At 36.1% G+C, this 21,568-nt stretch overlaps 1 protein-coding gene across 1 annotated transcript in view; it reads left to right on the top strand.

Moving 5' to 3' along the window:
- Positions 1-20: 20 nt before the first annotated feature.
- fbxl20 (F-box and leucine-rich repeat protein 20) overlaps positions 21-21,568 on the top strand; it is a 32,401-nt gene continuing 10,853 nt past the window's right edge. The window contains exons 1-8 of the mRNA XM_056480341.1: positions 21-299; positions 11,941-12,002; positions 12,159-12,213; positions 15,443-15,517; positions 15,614-15,708; positions 18,648-18,716; positions 20,074-20,169; positions 20,636-20,762. Coding sequence (XP_056336316.1) covers positions 258-299; positions 11,941-12,002; positions 12,159-12,213; positions 15,443-15,517; positions 15,614-15,708; positions 18,648-18,716; positions 20,074-20,169; positions 20,636-20,762 — 621 coding nt within the window. The 5' untranslated portion in view covers positions 21-257. The remainder of the gene's footprint in view (positions 300-11,940; positions 12,003-12,158; positions 12,214-15,442; positions 15,518-15,613; positions 15,709-18,647; positions 18,717-20,073; positions 20,170-20,635; positions 20,763-21,568) is intronic.

The following is a 21,568-nucleotide window of genomic DNA, read 5'->3' as shown; positions in this document are numbered from 1 at the left end:
ATGGAGAAACTGCCTGAGATCTAGTGCTGGTAAAGGGGAGGGGGTGATCCGCAACACACAACAGGAGATAAGCTTGATTTGTTCATACTTCAACCACTGGGGCTCTTCTGCATCTTTTCGCCGTACACAAACGCGATGAAATTAAGCGAAAACACGGCATGATCTCGACGGAAGCCAGCGGCACCGACACATCTGCGTCCTTTTAATAACCGGACGCGCTTTCCCCTCTCCGGTTTACCGACTTTTTAGTGTTCGGGATGGGTAAGGAGGTGAACGGCGTCTCTCGGAGTCGCTTTGAGGCGAGTAGACACTGTTTATTTCCAGATTGACATGTCAATGTAAACAATCTTGCGTTCTGTTTTGGTTTTATTACTCCTAAACGGCTTAAATAATGGAGGATTATAAGTGTTGTTGCAGTAGAAGAGGCCGAGCTTCCGCAATCAGACGAGTTCAGCTTTTCTGATCACTTGTCAGTCTATTAAACACGTTCAGAAATCCATGTTGACCAAAGGCTGCACCGAACGTCTATTTTTAAGTTGCTATATTGTTTCCTCGCGATGTCTACTTTGTGTCGGAGTGTATAAACACAGCCATTGTTTCCGAGCTTATTGAGCCGCAAAAGCAGCTTAAATATTTCTCGTTTATTTACGCGAAGCAACAGTAGGTTGCGATGTATTTTTAAATAAATACGTATTTTTAAATACATTTAACTGGTTAGCTGAGATTATGGGACTCGGTTAATGGTAGGCCCACACAGGCTGAAGTGGGGGAAAAAACAGCCGGCCAAAACAAAAGCTGGATATATACATGGGCCTTTATGCGTAAAACACAAGCGTTACCTCAGTTTATCACTAGTGAGAACAGTTGGGCCTGTTTACGCAAACATTTGGTTTATTGTTTCACTCGAAGACGCAAAATCAACAGCGTTTAAACAAGTTATAACTGTGTTTACAGCGGACCTGTTTTAAAACCCAGCTAGCGTACTAGCTAGTGTGCATTTTCCGGGCAGCATAGGTGCTTAGTGGAATTCTGAGCGCTTGTGATGCTGTCTAGATAGGCGACTTAGTAGGTTTTGAAACATTGAGGTGCATGGCATTTATGTAGCCTATTTGCTTTTATTTTCCTGGCTTGCAGTTGACTCGAAAAATCAAATATGTTGTGATATTTTTAGAAGTGTCAAAGTAAAACCTCTGAGGCTAGTTACTAAAGATTAATTTGTTATATAATGCCACAGTGTTGCTTTAATACACATTAATATAATCTAAAAAGATTATTATAACCAAAATATATGATGGTATCTTGTTTACACCACATCACCACAATTATTTGACTCTGTACACAGTAAACATTTCATTTAAGTGTGTGAACTTTGTGTTATGTAATTACAATAACATTAATTCAGCATATCTAGTAAATAATAGAGTTAAATATGTTAAATATCAAATATGTTGTGATGTGTTTAGAAGTGTCAAACTAAAACAATTAGGCTAGTTGCTAAAGATTAATTTGTTATATAATGTCATGGTGTTGCTTTAATTTGCATTAATATAATCTAAAAAGATTATTATAACCAAAATATGTCATGGTGTTTCGTTTACGCCACATCACCACAATTATTTGACTCTGTACACAGTAAACATTGTATTTAAGTGTGTGAAGTTACAAAATATTTATGTATTTAATGTTTTAACTAACATAAATTCAACATGGCTAATGTGAAAATCTCATTTAGTAAATAAAAGAGTTAAATAACAAAATATCAAATGTGTTGTGAAGTGTCAAAGTAAAGGCAGGGTAGTAAAGATCATATAATTCCACAGTGTTGCTTTAATTTGCATTAATATAATCTAAAAAGATTATTTTAATCAAAATATATCATGGTGTTTCGTTTACGCCACATCACCACAATTATTTGACTCTGCATATGGTAAACATTGCATTTAAGTGTGTGAAGTAAGGAATTATGTATGTATTTAGTGTAATTACAGTAACATAAATTCAGCATGGCTAATGTGAAAATCTTATTTAGTAAATAATAGAGTTAAATATGTTAAAGGTCAAATATGCTGTGATACGTTTAGAAGTGTCAAAGTAAAACATCTGAGGCTAGTTACTAAAGATTAATTTGTAATATAACACCACAGTGTTGCTTAAATATGCATTAATTTAATCCAAAAAAGATTATTTTAACCAAAATGCATCATGGTATCTCATTGACGCCACACCAGCACAATTATTTGACTCTCTGTACACAGTAAACATTGTATTTAAGTGTGCAAAGTTACAAAACGTGTGTAATGTAATTACAGTAACATAAATTCAACATGGCTAATGTCAAAATCTCATTTAGTAAATAAGAATTAAATATCAAAATATCAAATATGTTGTGAAACGTTTAGAAGTGTCAAAGTAAAACCTCTGAGGCTTGTTACTAAAGATTAATTTGTTATATAATGTCACAGTGTTGCTTTAATATGCATTAATATAATCTAAAAAGATTATTTTAACCAAAACATATCATGGTGTCTCGTTTATGCCACATCACCACAATTATTTGACTCTGCACATGGTAAAAATTGCATTTAGGCCTGCAAAGTTTTGAAATATGTACGTATTTAGTATACAATAACAAATAACAATAATATAAATTCAACATGGCTAATGTCAAAATCTCATAGTAAATAAAAGAGTTAAATATGTTAAACATCAAATATGTTGTGATACATTTAGAAGTGTCAGAGTAAAACATCTGAGGCTAGTTACTAAAGATTAATTTGTTAAATAATACCATTGTGTTGCTTTAATATGCATGGATATAATCTAAAAAGATAGTTTTAAATTAAAATATACCATGGTATCTCATTTACGCCACACCAGCACAATTATTTGACTCTGTACACAGTAAACATTGTATTTAAATGCGCAAAGTTACTACTAAATACTTGTGTGTAATGTAATTACAATAACATAAATTCAACATGGCTATTATGAACATCTCATTTAGTCAATAAAATAGTTCAATATGTTCAATATCAAATATGCTGTGATTCATTTAGAAGTGTCAAAGTAAAACCTCTGAGGCTAGTTACTAAAGATTAATTTGTTATATAATGCAACAGTGTTGCTTTAATGTGCATTAATATAATATAAAAGATTATTTTAACCAAAATATATCATGGTGTTTCGTTTACGCCACATCACCACAGTTATTTGACTCTGCACATGGTAAACATTGTATTTAGACCTGCAAAGTTCCGAAATATGTACGTATTTAGTATACAATAACAAATAACATATAAATTCAACATGGCTAATGTCAAAATCTCATTAGCAAATCTCATAGTAAATAAAAGAGTTAAATATGTTAAACATCAAATATGTTGTGATACATTTAGAAGCGTCAGAGTAAAACATCTGAGGCTAGTTACTAAAGATTATATAATACCATGGTGTTGCTTTAATATGCATTAATATAATATAAAAGATTATTTTAACCAAAATATATCATGGTGTTTCATTTACGCCACATCACCACAATTATTTGACTCTGCACATGGTAAACATTGCATTTAGACCTGCAAAGTTCCGAAATATGCATGTATTTAGTATACAATAACAAATAACAATAATATAAATTCAACATGGCTAATGTCAAAATCTCATTAGTAAATCTCATAGTAAATAAAATCAAGTAAAAGTAAGTAAAACATGTCAAAGTAAAACCTCTGAGGCTAGTTACTAAAGATTAATTTGCTATAAAACGCCACAGTGTTGCTTTAATATGCATTAATATAATCTAAAAAGATTATTTTAACCAAAATATATCACGGAATCTTGTTTACACCACATCACCACAATTATTTGACTCTCTGTACACAGTAAATGACGCATACGCTTGCAAAGTTACAAAATATTTGTGCATGTGATGTAATTACAATAACATAAATTCAACATGGCTAATGTGAAAATCTCATTTAGTAATTAAACATTTTGTAAACATTTTGCACATTACACTTAAAAATGAATCTGAATTATATGCTAAATTTAATAAGTAAGTTATATTTGAAATAAAACAACATTTTGAAGTAAAAACTTCAATAGTATGATCAATAAGGTTTGCTTTATGTATCGTATTACATTGTATTCTTGAATGGCATAAAATAAACTGCTCCAAAAAAAATAAATAAAGGGAACACTTGGAGTATAAATCAATCATATCCTCAAAGTTTATTCTAGGGCCTTCCCGTAATACTTCTAAACTTTAACTGTTCTGTGTTGAAAGTAGTAATTATTACTATGGTAAATATGTGCATAGGTTCTAGCTCTACTCACAGTATTTCTGTTGCGATGGCCTGAATGTAATCAGTATTTAAGAAGCGTTGCATTGTTACCAGCTTAGGCCTGTTTCTTTTTTTAGGATGGGAGTGATTATCTGCACATTGTTTTGGTGACCGCGGCATGAGAGTTATATTTACAAATAACTGACAGCTCTTCATGCTCGACAGCAACCGAATGTGGGTTTAAGATTGGTTTAGGTTTTTGTTTGGTTATTGGTAGTTTGGTTATTGTAGTGATCACAATTTTATTATAGGATGACTATCGTACTGTATGGTGTAGATTGTTTTTTTAACCTGGCAACTCGACCCGAATGTTGAACTGAATGTTAGTTTAGAAATAAGGTTGTTTATGTGTAAACCGAGTTAAAGTATGGCTTATTAATTGGTCTGGACCAATCAGAGGAAGGTACTGTGTTGCTTTACATGTAAACCAGGAAGTCTTGTGAAGTTGCCTAATATGGTTGTTGCTAGAAGGATACAGCTGTGGCCAGAAGTTAATGAGAATTATGGATATTAATTATTAAATTATCCAATAATAACCCCCATTTTACAAATTACCCCATCCCAACCCTCTCAGTAATATTAAAACAGTAATTATAATGAGAATTATGTAAATTATTTATTAAATTACCCATTAATTTAATTTTATTCATGTCTATCCCACACCAAACTTAAACATACTGCTCTTAGTAATGTAAAAACAGTATTTATTTATAAGATAATTATTTGTATTATGTAATAAATTACACATTAATTGTATTTTAGTAACATCCACCCCCATCCCAACCCCCCACATTAATGTTAAAAACAGTAATTGTTGTACAGTGATATTGTTATAATAATATAATTAATTAGTGTTTATTTCTGGCCACAGCTGTATCCCTTCTAGATTTTGCCACCTCAGATATCCAGAAATGTCATTAAGTAGAGATGTAGTCTCAATTCTGTGAAATGAGTGGGATGTATATTTGATATTTAGAAAAATTAGTCTAAGAAATGTAACATTTGGATCTGGAAACACATTTTTTTTCCTCCGATAATCATTTCATAATAAACATGCACTGCACATCTAACAAAAGAAAAGCAAAGGTCTTCCTACCAAGAAATAAATACAATATATGGGCAAATGAATGGCTTAAAGAACATTTGAAGAATATATTCAGACTATATACACTCACCGGTCACTTTATTAGGTAAATTGCTAGTACCGGGTTGGACCCACTTTTGCCTTCAGAACGGGAATCAACAAGGCACTGGAAATATTCCTCTGAGATTTTGGTCCATATTGACATAACAGCATCACGCTGTTGCTGCAGGTTTGTCGGCTGCACATCCATGATGTGAATCACCCGTTCCACCACATTCCAAAGGTGCCCTATTGGATTAACCTGGTGACCTTGGAGGGCCCAAAGTGTGCCAAGAAAATATCCCCCACACCATTACACCACCACCACCAGCCTGAACTGTTGATACAAGGCAGGATGGATCCATGTTTTCATATTGTTGACCCCAAATTCTAACCCTACCATCCAAATGTCGCAGCAGAAATCGAGACTCATCAGTCCAACATTTTCCCTACATGAATTGTAGCTTCAGTTTCCAGTTCTTAGCTGATAGGAGTGGCACCTGGTGTGGTCTTCTGCTGCTGTAGCCCATCCGCCTCAAGTTTGGACGTGTTGTGTGTTCAGAGATGCTCTTCTGCATACCTCAGGTGTAACGAGTGGTTATTTGAGTTACTGTTGCCTTTTTATCAGGAACCAGTCTGGCCATTCTCCTCTAACCTCTGGCATTTGAGCACACAGAACTGCCACTCACTGGATATTTTCTCTTTTTTAGACCATTCTCTGTATATCCTAAAGATGGTTGTGCGTGAAAATCCCAGTAGAGCAGCAGTTTCTGAAATACTCAGACCAGCCCGTCTATATGGCACCAACAACCATGCCACGTTCAAAGTCACTTAAATCACCTTTCTTCCCCATTCTGATGCTCGGTTTGAACTGCAGCAGATCATCTTGACCATGTCTACATGCCTAAATGCATTAAGATGCTGCCATGTGACTGGCTGATTAGAAATCTGCGTAAACGAGCAAATGGACAGGTGTACCTAATAAAGTGGCCGGTGAGTGTATATATATATATATATATATATATATATATATATATATATATATATATATATATATATATATATATATGTGTGTGATTTTTGTTGAACAACATATTAGTCATATTTTAGTCAGAGAATGTAGTCATTTTTCTTTTTTTCATAATGAGAAACACTTTGATTTTAATTTAAGTTGTTTCCCGCATGACCCACTCGTGCCTTTTGTGAGGTTCACCCATGTAAAAGCAATTACAGGAGACATTTAGGTCTAAAAGGAAGCTGCTGGTCATGAGAAAAGTCATTTGGTTGCTGACGAGGGTTTGAGATGAGCTGCAAACAAGTGATCAATCATCCCTGGTTCGTAACAGTCTGCAGTCTGTCATCACATGGCTCATCTTTAAACAAACAAACAAGTGGAAAAGAAAGAGGAACAGCACAAATGGCAGAGTTCATAAAGCAGAACATCTGTAAAGCCTCATCTCTCTCGCATATTGTTTGTTTGTCTTTCTCAGATGAGTCGGTGATTATAAAGGCTTCATTCACCTCAAATAAAACCATCAGATCCTTACAAACACGTAGAGTATAATACTGTGGGGGAAATAAGTATTGATCTTGTCATGTTATTTCCTGGGAATAATATCTCTAACGGAGATGTTGACAAGGGATTGAAACGTATTTTGGGAAAAAAACTATACAACAATACAAGCATAAAAATATAACAACAAAAAAATCTGAAAAATTAGTGTAATAACAATAGAATGATTGAAGGAGAAAGTGCTGAAACGTATTAAATACTTTATTTAACACACTTTTTGGTGATGGCAGCTGAAAGACGCCTCTCATATGGAGAATGAAGTCACATGCATTGCTCAGGTGTGAGTTTTTCACAGACTTTAACAGTGTGTAAAAATCTTGATGGTTCTGTGGGTCTCGTATTTCAAATCTGAGCTTTATTTAGTATGTTCTATTGGATTTAAGTCAGGTGATTGGTTGGGCCATTCTACAGTTTGATTTTCTTTCTCTGAATGCATTCGAGAGTTTCCTTGGCTGTGTTTTGGATCATTGTCTTGCTGAAATGTCCATCCTGGTTTCATCTTCATCATCCTGCTAATGTAGATGTTGAACTGAAGCAGCTAATATTCATTTACAATGAGGAAGCGCAGAAGGTTGCTGAAGAACTATTGAGAGACTTTCACTGCCTTTCTACACCTCCCTTTCTTCATGTGTTCAATACTTTTTCCCTGCGTAATTTTTTTTTTTACACATAACTTAATTTGTAAACTAATTAGATTTGTTTTCTTTGCATATATGGATTTCTTTGGTTGTTACCAACATCTAGTGAAAATTTCAAGTCAATAGCAAATTTAGGAATATGTTTTCTGATAAAAATGGTGACGTTTTCAATACTTATTACCCCCACTGTAGGAGATATGACAGAAAATCTCATATCACAATCATGGTATATACCACAATACTGTAACTGTAATTTTTGTAAACTGTAAAATTCAATCAATTAATAGTTTAGACCAGAGAAACCCAAACTAGGGCCCGCAGGCCAAAGTTATTTGACCCACCATATGAGAAGAGAGGGAGAATTGTAACCCTTTGTTTGTTTGCTTTATTGTTAAAAGCTTACTGAAATTAAATGTTACAATTAAATGGTGTAAATTAATCAGATTTTTTCATTAAATGTACATACTGTCACTCAACAATGCAGAGACTTTGGTGAGCAAATCAAGTCAAAGGCAGATTCAGCTTGACTAGTGTATTCAGCATTGAACTCCACTGTCTTATAAATGTGATTGTTTGTTTTTATTGTAATAATTAAAAAAGTTATACAGCATTAGTTAATACAATTTAAAGTAACGTCTTCTTTTTATTTTGAAATATTATGAAGTTAGGGAATTACCCATGGCAACATTAATGTAATATAGTTTGGTAATTTACCTACCTTACTACGTAGGCAAGGGCAGGTATAAAATTATGTGGTATGATAACCTTGGATAAAAATATCATGGTTTGTCGGCGCTAGTGGTGTAGTTAGTGCGTCGACACATGCACTCCGGTGCTTACGGAGACCCGAGTTCGATTCCGCCTTGTTGTCCTTTGCCGATCCTTCCCTTCTCTCTGCTTCTCTTGCTTTCCAGTCAATACTCTCTACTGTCCTAAATAATAAAGATGAAAACCCCGAAAAAAATAATTATAAAATATATATACATATATATATATATATATATATATATATATATATATATATATATATATATATATATATATATATATATATATATATATATATATATATATATATATATATATATATATATATATATGTGTGTATATATATATATATATATATATATATATATATGTATGTGTATGTATATATATATATGTCATGGTTTTACGCTATTATGATTTACTGCTCTAATTTATTTTTTAAATGTCTGGGAGAAAAACAACAACTTTGTTTCCCTTGGAACGCTATATATTTTATTTTAAGAAACATTTAAAATATTTTGTAACAGTAAACATGTCAGGCTAAATAATTAAAATCAATCAATGACTTCTGCTGTCTTCATTTGTTTCTAAAACATTGATTTTCTTAAAAGGGCATCTTTGGATATATTTTCTGCTGGAGATACTGTTGTCCTAAAAATAAAAAAATATCATAAAAAAAATAAAAACGTAAATAAAAAAATTACACATACCTTAGAAACGGTATAGCAGAAAATTTGGACTGTTTTAAAACCTCGACTTTTGATAGTTTTAATTATTATGCCAGAATGACAATATAGTTCCCAGCCAAATCTGCCTCGAATATAGAATAAACTTTAAATTTTCTGTTGGTTCAATACACAATGAAGCTATAAATAGAAAAATTCTTGAAGCTCTCTTTTTGTGAATTTTTTGAGGAAGATGCTAACGGTCTAACCTGATTCAATGATTTATGCTAAGCTAAGCTAAAAGTGCTTCCGCCAGACCTGGAGATTGGCTGAATGGAATAAAAAGAAGGGTAATGGAGTTGTAAAATATTTACAAAAAAAGAGTAGAGTGTTGCATTAACAAATTTAGGACTGGCCGGTGCACACATGAGCATTCACTATTCTGGGATGGATGTGAAAATGTATTATTGCGGCAGAATGACAGTATAGTTCCAGCATCTAAAATATATGAATCTTCTCATTTCTGTTGGTTTTAGTACACAATGAAGCTATAAATAGGAAAGTTATCGAAACTGTCTTTTTGTAAATTGTTTTGAGTGAGATGTTAATGGTCTAATCCGATTCAATGGTTTATGCTAAGCTAAGCTAAAAGCGCTCCTGCCTGACCTGGAGATTGGCTGAATGAAAATGAATGGAAAAAAATAATAATGGGGTTGTAAAATATTTACAAAAAAAAGAGAGTGTTCCTTTAACAAATTTAGGACTGGCCGGTGCACACACAAGCATTCACTATTCTTGGATGGATGTGTAGTCACTTTTTAAAAACCAAAAAGGAACATCCAGTCCAGTCTGAATTATTCAGCAGGACAATCTGTATCTCTTGTTACCACTTGCAAAAGGGGTTTGTGGTTTGATGGCACCAATATGTGACCTGGTGTTGATTTCATGTAGAAAGTTTGCTACAATGAGCATTTAGGGCAATACCTCAAAAAGCAGAATTTGGAGTAAATGGGGTATATGCCGAGCTAGTGTGTTTCCCATACTGATAAACTTCCGGTGACCTGTTATTCTGAGTTTTTTTTTCCATTTTATACGGTTCCTTTTACAGCATCGATGTTGTAATGTCATTCAAATACAATCAGTTAAACAGACTTTCGCATTCATTTATTTGCTCAAGCGTAAAACGAGACAAAAAGCCGTTTGCTCGCACGTGCCCATCAGAATCGGCAGGCTAGCGCAGAAGCTCCATTGAATATACTGGGGTAAAATAAATGCTCATATTATAAAGACATGGCGGGGAAAATGTAATTTAATGCAGTGCTTCTTGTACAATCTGAGACCCATTTTATATCGGATATCACTCAGCCAGTGGAGATCGCTGATTTTTAAAGAAAACAGACCTTCAACGCGCCGAATTTGCATTGGCATTTAATTCACGGGAAACGATTAACCCAGGTTACTGTCAAATTAAAAGTCCTATTAGCATGCTTAGGCATATACCCCAGTCACCGGAAACGAATAACCCAGGTTACTGGCAAATTAAAAGCCCTATTAGCATGTTTCGGCATATACCCCATTCAGCAGGAACAATTAACCCAGGTTACTGGCAAATTAAAAGTCCTATTAGCATGCTTCGGCATATACCCCATTCACCGGAAACGATTAACCCAGGTTACTGGCAAATTAAAAGTCCTGTTAGCATGCTTCGGCATATACCCCATTCAACGGAAACGATTAACCCAGGTGACTGGCAAATTAAAAGTCCTATTAGCATGCTTCGGCATATACCCCATTCAACGGAAACGATTAACCCAGGTTACTGGCAAATTAAAAGTCCTATTAGCATACTTCGGCATATACCCCATTCAACGGAAACGATTAACCCAGGTTACTGGCAAATTAAAAGTCCTATTAGCCTGCTTCGGCATATACCACATTCACCGGAAACGATTAACCCAGGTTACTGGCAAATTAAAAGTCCTATTAGCCTGCTTCGGCATGTACACCATTCAACGGAAATGATTAACCCAGGTTACTGGCAAATAAAAAGTCCTATTAGCATGCTTTGGCATATACCCCATTCAACGGAAACGATTAACCCAGGTTACTGGCAAATTAAAAACCCTATTAGCATGCTTTGGCATATAACACATTCACCGGAAACGATCAACCCAGGTTACTGGCAAATTAAAAGTCCTATTAGCATGCTTTGGCATATACCCCATTCAACGGAAAGGATTAACCTAGGTTACTGGCAAATTAAAAGTCCTATTAGCATGCTTCGGCATATACCACATTCACCAGAAACGATTAACCCAGGTTACTGGCAAATTAAAAGTCCTATTAGCATGCTTCGGCATATACCCCATTCACCGGAAATGATTAACCCAGGTTACTGGCAAATTAAAAGTCCTATTAGCATGCTTCGGCATATACCCCATTCAGCGGAAACGATTAACCTAGGTTACTGGCAAATTAAAAGTCCTATTAGCATGCTTTGGCATATACCCCATTCAACGGAAACGATTAACCCAGGTTACTGGCAAATTAAAAGTCCTATTAGCATGCTTCGGCATATACCCCATTCAACGGAAACGATTAACCCAGGTTACTGGCAAATTAAAAGTCCTATTAGCATGCTTCGGCATATACCCCATTCAGCGGAAACGATTAACCCAGGTTACTGGCAAATTAAAAGTCCTATTAGCATGCTTCGGCATATACCCCATTCAAAGATGATGGTATGTGATTCAGACAGTGTCAACAAACGCTGTATTACTGTTTTACCACAGAAATGCATGCTTTTACAAAACTGTCTTTTTTCCCTCCTCAGATGTTCTCCAATAATGATGAGGCGGTTATTAACAAGAAGCTGCCCAAGGAACTGCTGTTACGGTTAGTGTGACACCCATGCAGTATTTCAGTGCTTCATTTCCTTTTTGAATAATCTCTTCTTTTAAACAATCATCCATACTCTGCACCTTTTCTGTTTTTACACTCCTTTCTTGATAAGTTGTTAATGACGTTTATTGTGATTCTCTCCGTCTGCAGAATTTTCTCATTTCTGGATGTAGTCACGCTTTGCCGCTGTGCGCAAGTCTCACGAGTAAGTGCCGTTTATTATTTACTGTGTAGTGAAATAAATGTAGATTATACTGACATCTGCTATTTTATTAGTTGCATATTTGGTTAGCCAATCACATGGCAGCAACGCAAAACATCAAGGCATGTAAGAGATTTGTTTTAACTATGGGGAGATAGACGAATGTCATTGGATAATGCTAACTTGGTCACTTGAATCATGTCTTAGCCAATCACACCACAGCTTTTTAATCTCCTTCCATGTGTGCTGACATAGAGGCAGTGTTAGCATTAGCTGTTATGCATTTTAGGCTAATAATTTCAGGCTTAACTTTTATAGAGTTTGGCATGTAGATGTGATCAAGATGATCTGCCAAAGAAAGATGATTTAAATGACCAATTATGCTGCTTGTTTGTTGACGGGCTGGTCTGTGTCGTCTTTAGGGTTTATATAGAATGATCTGAAAGTTCTATAGGTAAAATAAAGCCTTGCTTGATGCCAAAGGAGAACAATATATCAATATAAAAATAGACAGACTCATTCAAGCTGATTAAATGGCAACAGAAATGCAAATTACTGAAGTCTACAGAAGAGCATTAATGAACACATCAAACCTCGAAGCTGAGGAGCTAAAGTGGAAGGAGGAGAAGTTGGAAATCGAGGTGGGGAAGACAAAGAAAATGGAGCATATGGCAAATAAAAAAGGAGAAGATTGAAATGGAGAAAGAGAAGCTGACAATGGAGAAGGAGAAATGGAAATGAAGAAGAAAGAGAAGAAGCAATTGTAGTAAGGAGATGACGAAGAAGTAGTTGGAGGAGATGGAATTATAGAATGAGGAAAGGATGAATGAAATGGAGAAGAAGACTAAAACGGAGTAGGAAGAGAAGTGATGACCATGAAGGAGGAGGAGGAGATGGAAATGAAGAAGATGGCAAATAAAGGAGAAGAAGAGAAGATTAAAATGGAGAAAAGGAAGATGGAAATGGAGTCTGAGGAAAAGAAGATTGAAATGGAGAGAGAAGATGGAAATAGAGAAAGAGAAGAAGAGTAGATTGGATAAGAGAACTTGAGAAAGAGGAGATGAAAATGGAGAAGATGGAAATGATGAAGTGAAGAATGGATAATAACAGAAATGGAGAAAGAGGAGATGGAAATGGAGAAAGAAGATGGAAAATGGAGAAAGATAAGGTGGAAAATGGAGAGAGAAGGTGGAACTAAAGAAGAGAAGATGGAAATGGAGAAAGAAGATGGAAACGGAGAAAGAGAAGAAGAGTAGATTGGAGAAGAAGAAGATGGAAATGAAGAAAGAGAAGATGAAAATGAAGAAGAAGAAGAAGATGATTAGATAATAACAGAAATGGAGAACGAGAAGGTGGAAAATGGAGAAGGTGGAAATGGAGAAAGAGAAGGTGGAAATAGAGAAAGGGAAGAAGAGTAAATTGAATAAGAGAAATGGAGACAGAGAAGATGGAAATGAAGAGAAGATGAAAATGAAGAAGTGAAGAGGGAAATAGAGAAAGAAGATGAAAAATGAAGAGGAAGAAGATTGGACAATAGCAGAAATGGAAATGATGAAGAAGAGAAGATGGAAATAGAGAAAGAGAAGGTGGAATGGAGACAGAAGATGGAAAATGGAGAAAGAGAAGGAGAAAATGAAGAAGAGAAGATGGAAATGGAAATGGAGAACGAGAAGGTGGAAATGGAGAAGAGAAGATGGAAATGGAAAACGAGAAGGTGGGAATGGAGAAAGAGAAGAAGAGTAGATTGGATAAGAGAAATGAAGATGGAAAATGGAGAAGAAGATGGAAATGGAGAAAAAGAAAGTGGAAATGGAGAAAGAGAAGAAGAGTAGATTGGTTAAGAGAAATGGAGAAGGAGAAGATGGAAATGAAGAAAGAGAAGATGAAAATGAAGAAGTGAGGATGGAAATGGAGAAGAGAAGATTAAATAACAGAAATGGAGAAAGAGATGGAAATGATGAAGAAGAGAAGATGGAAATGGAGAAAGAAAAGGTGGAAATGGACAAAAAGAAGATGGAAATGTAGAAAAAGATGATAGAAATCAAGAAAGAGAAGAAAAAGATAAGAAAGAGGAGATGGAGAACGAGAAAATAGAAATTAAGAAGTTGAAATAGTAGTAGGAGGAGAAGATGGAAATGAAGAACGAAGAGAGAAAGATTCAAATGAAGGAGAAGAAGAATATTGCAAAGATGGAAATGGAGAAGATGGAAATTGAGAAACTAAGAGAGGCGGAGAAGGATATGGAAGTGAAGAAGGAGAAGATGACAAGGAGGAGAGAAATATGACAAAGAAGTAGGGGAAGATGGAAATGGAGAAGATTTCAAATAAAGGAGATTGAAATGGAGAAGACAATGAAGTAGTAGTAGGGGGAGATGGAATTGAAGAATGAAGAGAGAAAGATGGAAATGAAGAAAAAGAAAAATCCTACAAGGATGGAAGAGAAGGAAAACGCAGAAAAAGATGGTGGAAATGGAGAAAGAGTAGATAGAAATGAAGAAGTTGAAAATGGATAAAGAGAAGATGAAGTAGAAGAAGATGGAAATGAAAAACGAAGAGAGAGATTCAAATGAAGGACAAGAATATAGCAAAGATGTAAATGAAGGAGAAGATAGAAATAGAGAAACTAAGAGAGGCGGAGAAGGAGATGGAAGTGAAGAAGATGACGAGGAGGAGAATATGGAGGAGAAGATGGTAATGGAGAAGATATCCAATAAAGGAGATAAAGAGGAGAAGATTGAAATGGAGAAGACTATGAAGTAGTAGTAGGGGGAGATGGAAATGAAGAACTAAAAGAGAAAGATGGAAATGAAGGAGAAGAAGAATACTACGAAGATGGAAAAGAAGATGAAAATGGAGGAAGAAGATTGAAAACGCAGAAAAAAATGGTGGAAATGGAGAAAGAGAAGATGAAGTAGAAGAAGATGGAAATGAAAAACGAAGAGAGAGATTCAAATGAAGTAGAAGAAAAATATAGAAAATTTGGAAATGAAGGAGATGAAGAGGAAGAGAAGATGGAAATGAAGGAGAAGACCATGTAGTAGTAGTAGGGGGAGATGGAATTGAAGAACGAAGAGAGAGAGAGATATGGAAATATGAGGGAGAAGGAGGAAAAATAGAATTGTATAGGAAGGAGAAAAAGAAAGCAAGAAGAGCATGGATAATAGTAGATTGTAATATTTACATTATAGTGTACTCATTTTGTACTTATTGCACTCATTTGTCCCCTTCTCAGTCATGGAACGTATTAGCTCTGGATGGCAGTAACTGGCAGCGCATTGACCTCTTTGACTTCCAGAGAGACATTGAGGTTGGTGGACGGCATTTTGTTAATAATCCTTAAATCAATTTCAGATGTATTTAATACAGATGAGTCCAAACGATCCTCAGAGCTTTTCATTTGCAGGGCCGCGTGGTGGAGAACATCTCGAAACGCTGTGGAGGTTTCTTAAGGAAGTTGAGTCTCAGAGGATGCCTTGGAGTTGGAGATAGTGCACTCAGGTCAGGCTTTTACAGTAAACACCCCAATACAAACAGACATTAGTTTGAGCCTATCAAGTCAAGCCTGGATGTCCTTTTACAGTGCACAAAATGGTATGGGTCACCTTTATCAGGCTTGCTTTTCCACTGCCAATGGTACTCTTTTGGTGGGTGTGGTGTGCAACAGAAAGTTTCAGTCGACGTCATTCTCACTCGAGGAAATGTCTATAGTAAAGCTGTATGGGTCGTTCACATATCATATGAGAAGCTCTTCTCACAACACAGATGCTTTATACACATAAATGCTTGTGTATAAATGTTCATTACTATCCTTTCTATGAACATGATTTGATTATAACTGCAGATCAATGATAGTAATAGCCTACTGTAACGTCTGCAATTATATTAAATAAATAAATGAACATATATGAACACATACAGACTCTTCAAGTCTCCGATATGTTATCAATTACAGAAAAACTACACACAGCATATATTTAGTCCTTATTTGGGTTTAAAAACAACACGCAACACATAGCCCAGTCAGTGCAAACCTCTCATCTGTGTCTGTAATCTTAATCAGCACATGTAACGCGCACACAAGTAAGCGTAACCGCTCGCGCTTTAGACGGCCTTTTAAACAAATAATGGGAAGGGTAGACTCTGCTCTTCTTCTTGGCTTTGTCGCTGTTCATAGAGACGACGACAAGGTTTGTTTGAGCTTGGGTCAACCATGGCTCGTTAATATATGTATTTATTATTATGGTGTAATGTCTCAGCTGTGTATTTAAAAATGGCGCTTCCTTTGTTTTCATTCTCCTGGCTTGTGTACGTACTAGTAACGCTTTCCTGTAAACCAATAGCATTAAGCTGTGCGTCTAGCTTTGCCTTTTGGTACTCAGGATTGTTTGGATCTTGGTGGGTTAAATTCTTTTGTGAAACCTAATGTTAAAAACCTGGGTGTTATTATGGATAGTGTCTTCAAACTAGATAAACAGATTAATTCGGTAATTAAAGCTAGCTTTTTCCAGTTGAGGCAATTATCCAAATTAAAGTCTTTTTTTGTCCTTTAACGACTTTGAAAGGGTAATACATATTTTTATCTCGACTCGACTAGATTATTGTAATGCCCTCTATGTGGGTATTAGCCATACCTCCATTACTCGTCTGCAGAGGGTGCAAAATGCTGCTGCACGTTTGCTGACGGGGACACGCAAACGGGACCACATTACACCTATACTGGCTTCTCTTCATTGGCTTCCCGTACAGTTTAGGATACATTTTAAGATTTTAGTTTTGGTGTTTAAATGCCTAAATGGACTAGCACCAAGATACTTGTCCTCATTAATCCAATTGTACACTCCATTAAGGGCACTTAGATGTACTGATCAGCTACTTTTGGCTGTTCCACGCGCAAGGTTAAAAACCAGGGGGGACCGTGCCTTTGCAGTGGTGGCCCCCAAACTTTGGAATAATTTGCATCCCTACGGCAGGCTGCAACCCTTTCTGTTTTTAAATCAAGTCTTAAAACCCATTTTTACTCTTTAGCTTTTAATACCATATGAGAGTCATGTGTCTGTTGAATTTGTCCTTTGTTTTAAATGGTGTATGTGTGTACAGCACTTTAAGCACCTGTTGTTTTTAAAAAGCGCTTTATAAATAAACTTTGACTTGACTTGACTTTTGTTGTACTAAAATGGTATGGTACGGTTTGTTTTTTGGTACCTTTTGACAGTGTAAACGGCCATAAAAGCGTACTGAAACGTGTTCATCAAGACAACAACAAGGTTTGTTTGAGTTTGGGTCGACCATGGCTTGTTATTATATGTATATATTATTATGGTGTAATGTCTCTCCTGAATATTTAAAAATGGCGCTTCCTTTGTTTTCATTCTCCTGGCTTGTGTACGCGATAGTAACGCTTCTCTGTAAACTAATAGTGCTCAGCTTTGCATCTTGCTCCGCCTTTTGGGACCCAAAAAGTGGTATGGTACGATGTGCTTTTTGGTACCTTTTGACAGTGGAAACGGCCATAAAAGCGTACCGTACCGTACTGTACCACTCAGTGGAAATGGGCCATTAGACTAACTGTATTCAGATTTGTTACAAATGTACCTAGGTTTGTGCAGGAAGTAAAACTAGAAGTACGTCGGAGTCAGTGGTGTAGTGGTTAGTGCGTCGACACATGCACTCCGGTGCTCGCGGCGACCCGAGTCCGATTCCGCCTCGCGGTCCTGTGCCGATCCTTCCCCTCTCTCTAGTCCCCATGCTTTCCTGTAGGTTCTCTCTACTTTCCTATCCAATAAAGTTGAAAACCTCGAAAAAATAATTATAAAAACTGGAAGTACTGATGACTTTCTTTTCAGGGAATGCAGAATCGCATCTTTTGGGTTTTTTTTAGTTTTTTTTGGAAGACTCTTTTCACATTTCCAGGTTTTTCAGTTGTGTCATAGTTGGGTAAACTTAGAACGCAGTGAATGGGAGAGTACAACAAATGATTATTTTACAATCCTGTTTGCTGAAATAATAAAAGAAAAACTCCACAATGATGTTATAAAGACTTTCAGAAAAAGGAAACAAATTGTGTAAGAATGATTATAGCAACCAGAAGAGAGAACAACGTCAAACTGCTGTCCCGCCACCATAGACACTGCAATAGAAACACCTCATATAAGAGGTAATTCATTTTGCAATTTGGTGCAAAGATTATACAATACATATATAAATGTTCATAAGTTTGAAAAAAAATCTAAATATTAAAAACTTTCAAGAATTTAAGATGCTGATGACCGCTAAACACGTAAATAACAGTCTTGTGAAAATGCTCTATAAAACAAGTTATTGTGCACTTTGATCTTGTAAACTTTGTTAAACTTGAACTCGCAGGCATCGCTTTGACTTGGAGGTGCATTCAATCACTGTTTAAAGTTTATTCAGGTAAATTTGTTTTTCTCTTGCAGAACGTTTGCCCAGAACTGCAGAAATATTGAGCTGCTCAGCCTCAATGGCTGCACCAAGATTACTGACAGGTGCGTGAAGATGTTGACGATGAACTTCTCTATAAGAAACACTTATTTTCAATGAGCATGTTGCTTTTTCAGAGAGCAAACCACCTCAGACTGAAAGTGTTAAACATACGCTCACCTTCCACTTTTTTAGGTACACCTGTCCATCAGCTCAACGCACATTTCTAATCAGCCAATCACATGGCAGCAACTCAATGCATTTAGGCATGTAGACATGGTCAAGACGATCTGCTGCAGTTCAAACCGAGCATCAGAATGGGGAAGGGGATAGGAAAGGGGATTTAAGTGACTTTGAACGTGGCATGGTTGTTGGTGCCAGACGAGCTGGTCTGAGTATTTCAGAAACTGCTGATCTACTGGGATTTTCACGCACAACCATCTTTAGGGTTTACAGAGAATGGTCTGAAAAAGAGAAAATATCCAGTGAGCGGCAGTTCTGTGGCCGCAGATGCCTTGTTGATGCCAGAGGTCAGAGGAGAATGGCCAGACTGGTTTCAGCTGATAGAAAGGCAACAGTAACTCAAATAAGCACTCGTTACAATGAGGTCTGCAGAAGAGCATCTCTGAACACACAACACGTCCAACCTTGAGGCGGATGGGCTACAGCAGCAGAAGACCACATCGGGTGCCACTCCTGTCAGCTAAGAACAGGAAACTGAGGCTACAATTCGCACAGGCTCCCCAAAATTGGACAATAGAAGATTGGGAAAATGTTGCCTGGTCTGATGAGTCTCGATTTCTGCTGCAACATTCAGATGGTAGGGTCAGAATTTGGCATCAACAACATAAAAGCATGGATCCATTCTGCCTTGGATCAATGGTTCAGGCTGGTGGTGGTATAATGGTGTGGGGGATATTTTTTATAGCCTCCACAGTCTCCAGATCTCAATCCAATAGAGCACCTGTGGGATTTGGTGGAACGGAGATTATTCGCATCATGAATGTGCAGCTGACAAACCTGCAGCAACAGTGTGATGCTATCATGTCAATATGGAGCAAAATCTCTGAGGAATATTTCTAGTACCTTGTTGAATCTGTGCCATGAAGGATTAAAGGCAGTTCTGAAGGCAAAAGGGGGTCAAACCCAGTACTAGTAAGGTGTAACTAATAAAGTGACCAGTGAGTGTATATTACAAGTTCTATCAAAACCTTTAATATAAAGTATGACTTGTGTTTAGGACAACTTGCAAATGCAGCTCTTGTAAAACTATTACAAATCAATACAACCAACATTACCTTCTATTGTATTGGTTATAAAAATACACTGATATATTTAACATCAACCTGATATACCACCCAGCTCTGTAATGAACTTTTATTTGTGATCTCCACTGACCCAGTGTCTTTCTCTTTTTTGCAGTACCTGTAACAGCTTGAGTAAATTTTGTCCCAAACTGAAGCATTTGGATCTCGCCTCCTGCACCTCAATCACCAACCTGTCCCTCAAAGCTCTGAGGTCAGAAGACGATCATATACTTGATGTTTATGTAGAACGCTTCTCTAGGGTTAAATAACACCAAGCAGACTCTGTTTGTTCATATGTTAATTACAAATGGCAAAGAGAATGGGCTCTACATACAAAAACAAACTCCCTGAAATTAACCCTATTGTTTGTTAAAGGAAACCTCTATTCATTTTTCCAACTGGTCCAACTCCAAAATGACACACACATTCTTAATACTTGGAGAAGATACTATACTTGTAAAAGCTCTTTAACTATCAAGCAGGTTTAATTCGATTGTGTTTGCTTTATTTCTGTGAGGAATTTATTTTATTTACTTCATTCTTTTGAAGCGTTTTACAACAGTTAAACCTTAATATACTCTATATCTGGAGTAAACGTTTTCCCACCATGAAAATAGCCTATCTATGATGTTAAACTCAACAAATTAACTAAATGACTGTGTGTGTGTGGTTTATAGCGAGGGCTGTCCTTTGCTGGAGCAGTTGAACATCTCGTGGTGCGATCAGGTGACCAAAGACGGCATTCAAGCACTCGTGAGGTGTTGTCCAGGACTCAAAGGACTGTTCCTCAAGGGCTGCACACAGGTACGTCTGTGCAATTTTACTGTATTTCTTACATAATATAACCCCATTCAGTTGCACTGATACTTCGACTACCAAAAGTGACAGAAAAAGGGTTTAAAAGACTGAAATTGTTGACCGAAACAGTGATGTGATGGGCTCTAGAATTGTAAAATTGGTGCATCACTATTTACTATCACTGCAGTATCACAAATCATTCAGAATTAAAGTATTATACAGTGGTATTATTGTTTACATGAACAAAAAAACAATTTTTTTCTGAATTGAATAATGAATGAAAACTTCCTCTACGTAAAACATATGCTGGATAAGTTGGCGGTTCATTCCGCTGTGGTTCCGCTCATTTGAATTTAAATGCATTATGTTTAAACCTGTTTAATAAAACAGTTTGTTTAAATCCAACAAAATATGGGATCTATATGGACCCTTTTTACATTTTTGGGTTTTTCAGCAGTGGAAGTCATAAGACTTGGGTAAATATAGAGCGCAGTGAATGGGAGAGTCCAACAAATAATGGTTTTAAAATCCTATTTGCTGAAATAATAAAAGAAAAACTCGACAATGATGTTATCAAGACTATCAGAAAACAGGAAAATATTGTGTGAGATTAATAACAACAGTCAGAAGAGAAAACAACATTATTTACTGTCCCCATAGATGCAGCATTAATTTTTATGATAATAATAATAATAGTAATATATCTTTACATTTATAAAGCGCTTTTCTGGACATTCAAAGCGCTTTACACATGTTTGGGGGGGATCTCCTCATCCACCACCAGTGTGCAGCATCCACCTGGATGATGTGAC

This window comes from Danio aesculapii, chromosome 19 (assembly GCF_903798145.1).
Source record: "Danio aesculapii chromosome 19, fDanAes4.1, whole genome shotgun sequence".
NCBI lineage: Eukaryota > Metazoa > Chordata > Actinopteri > Cypriniformes > Danionidae > Danio > Danio aesculapii.
This window is presented reverse-complemented; position numbering and strand designations above follow the sequence as displayed.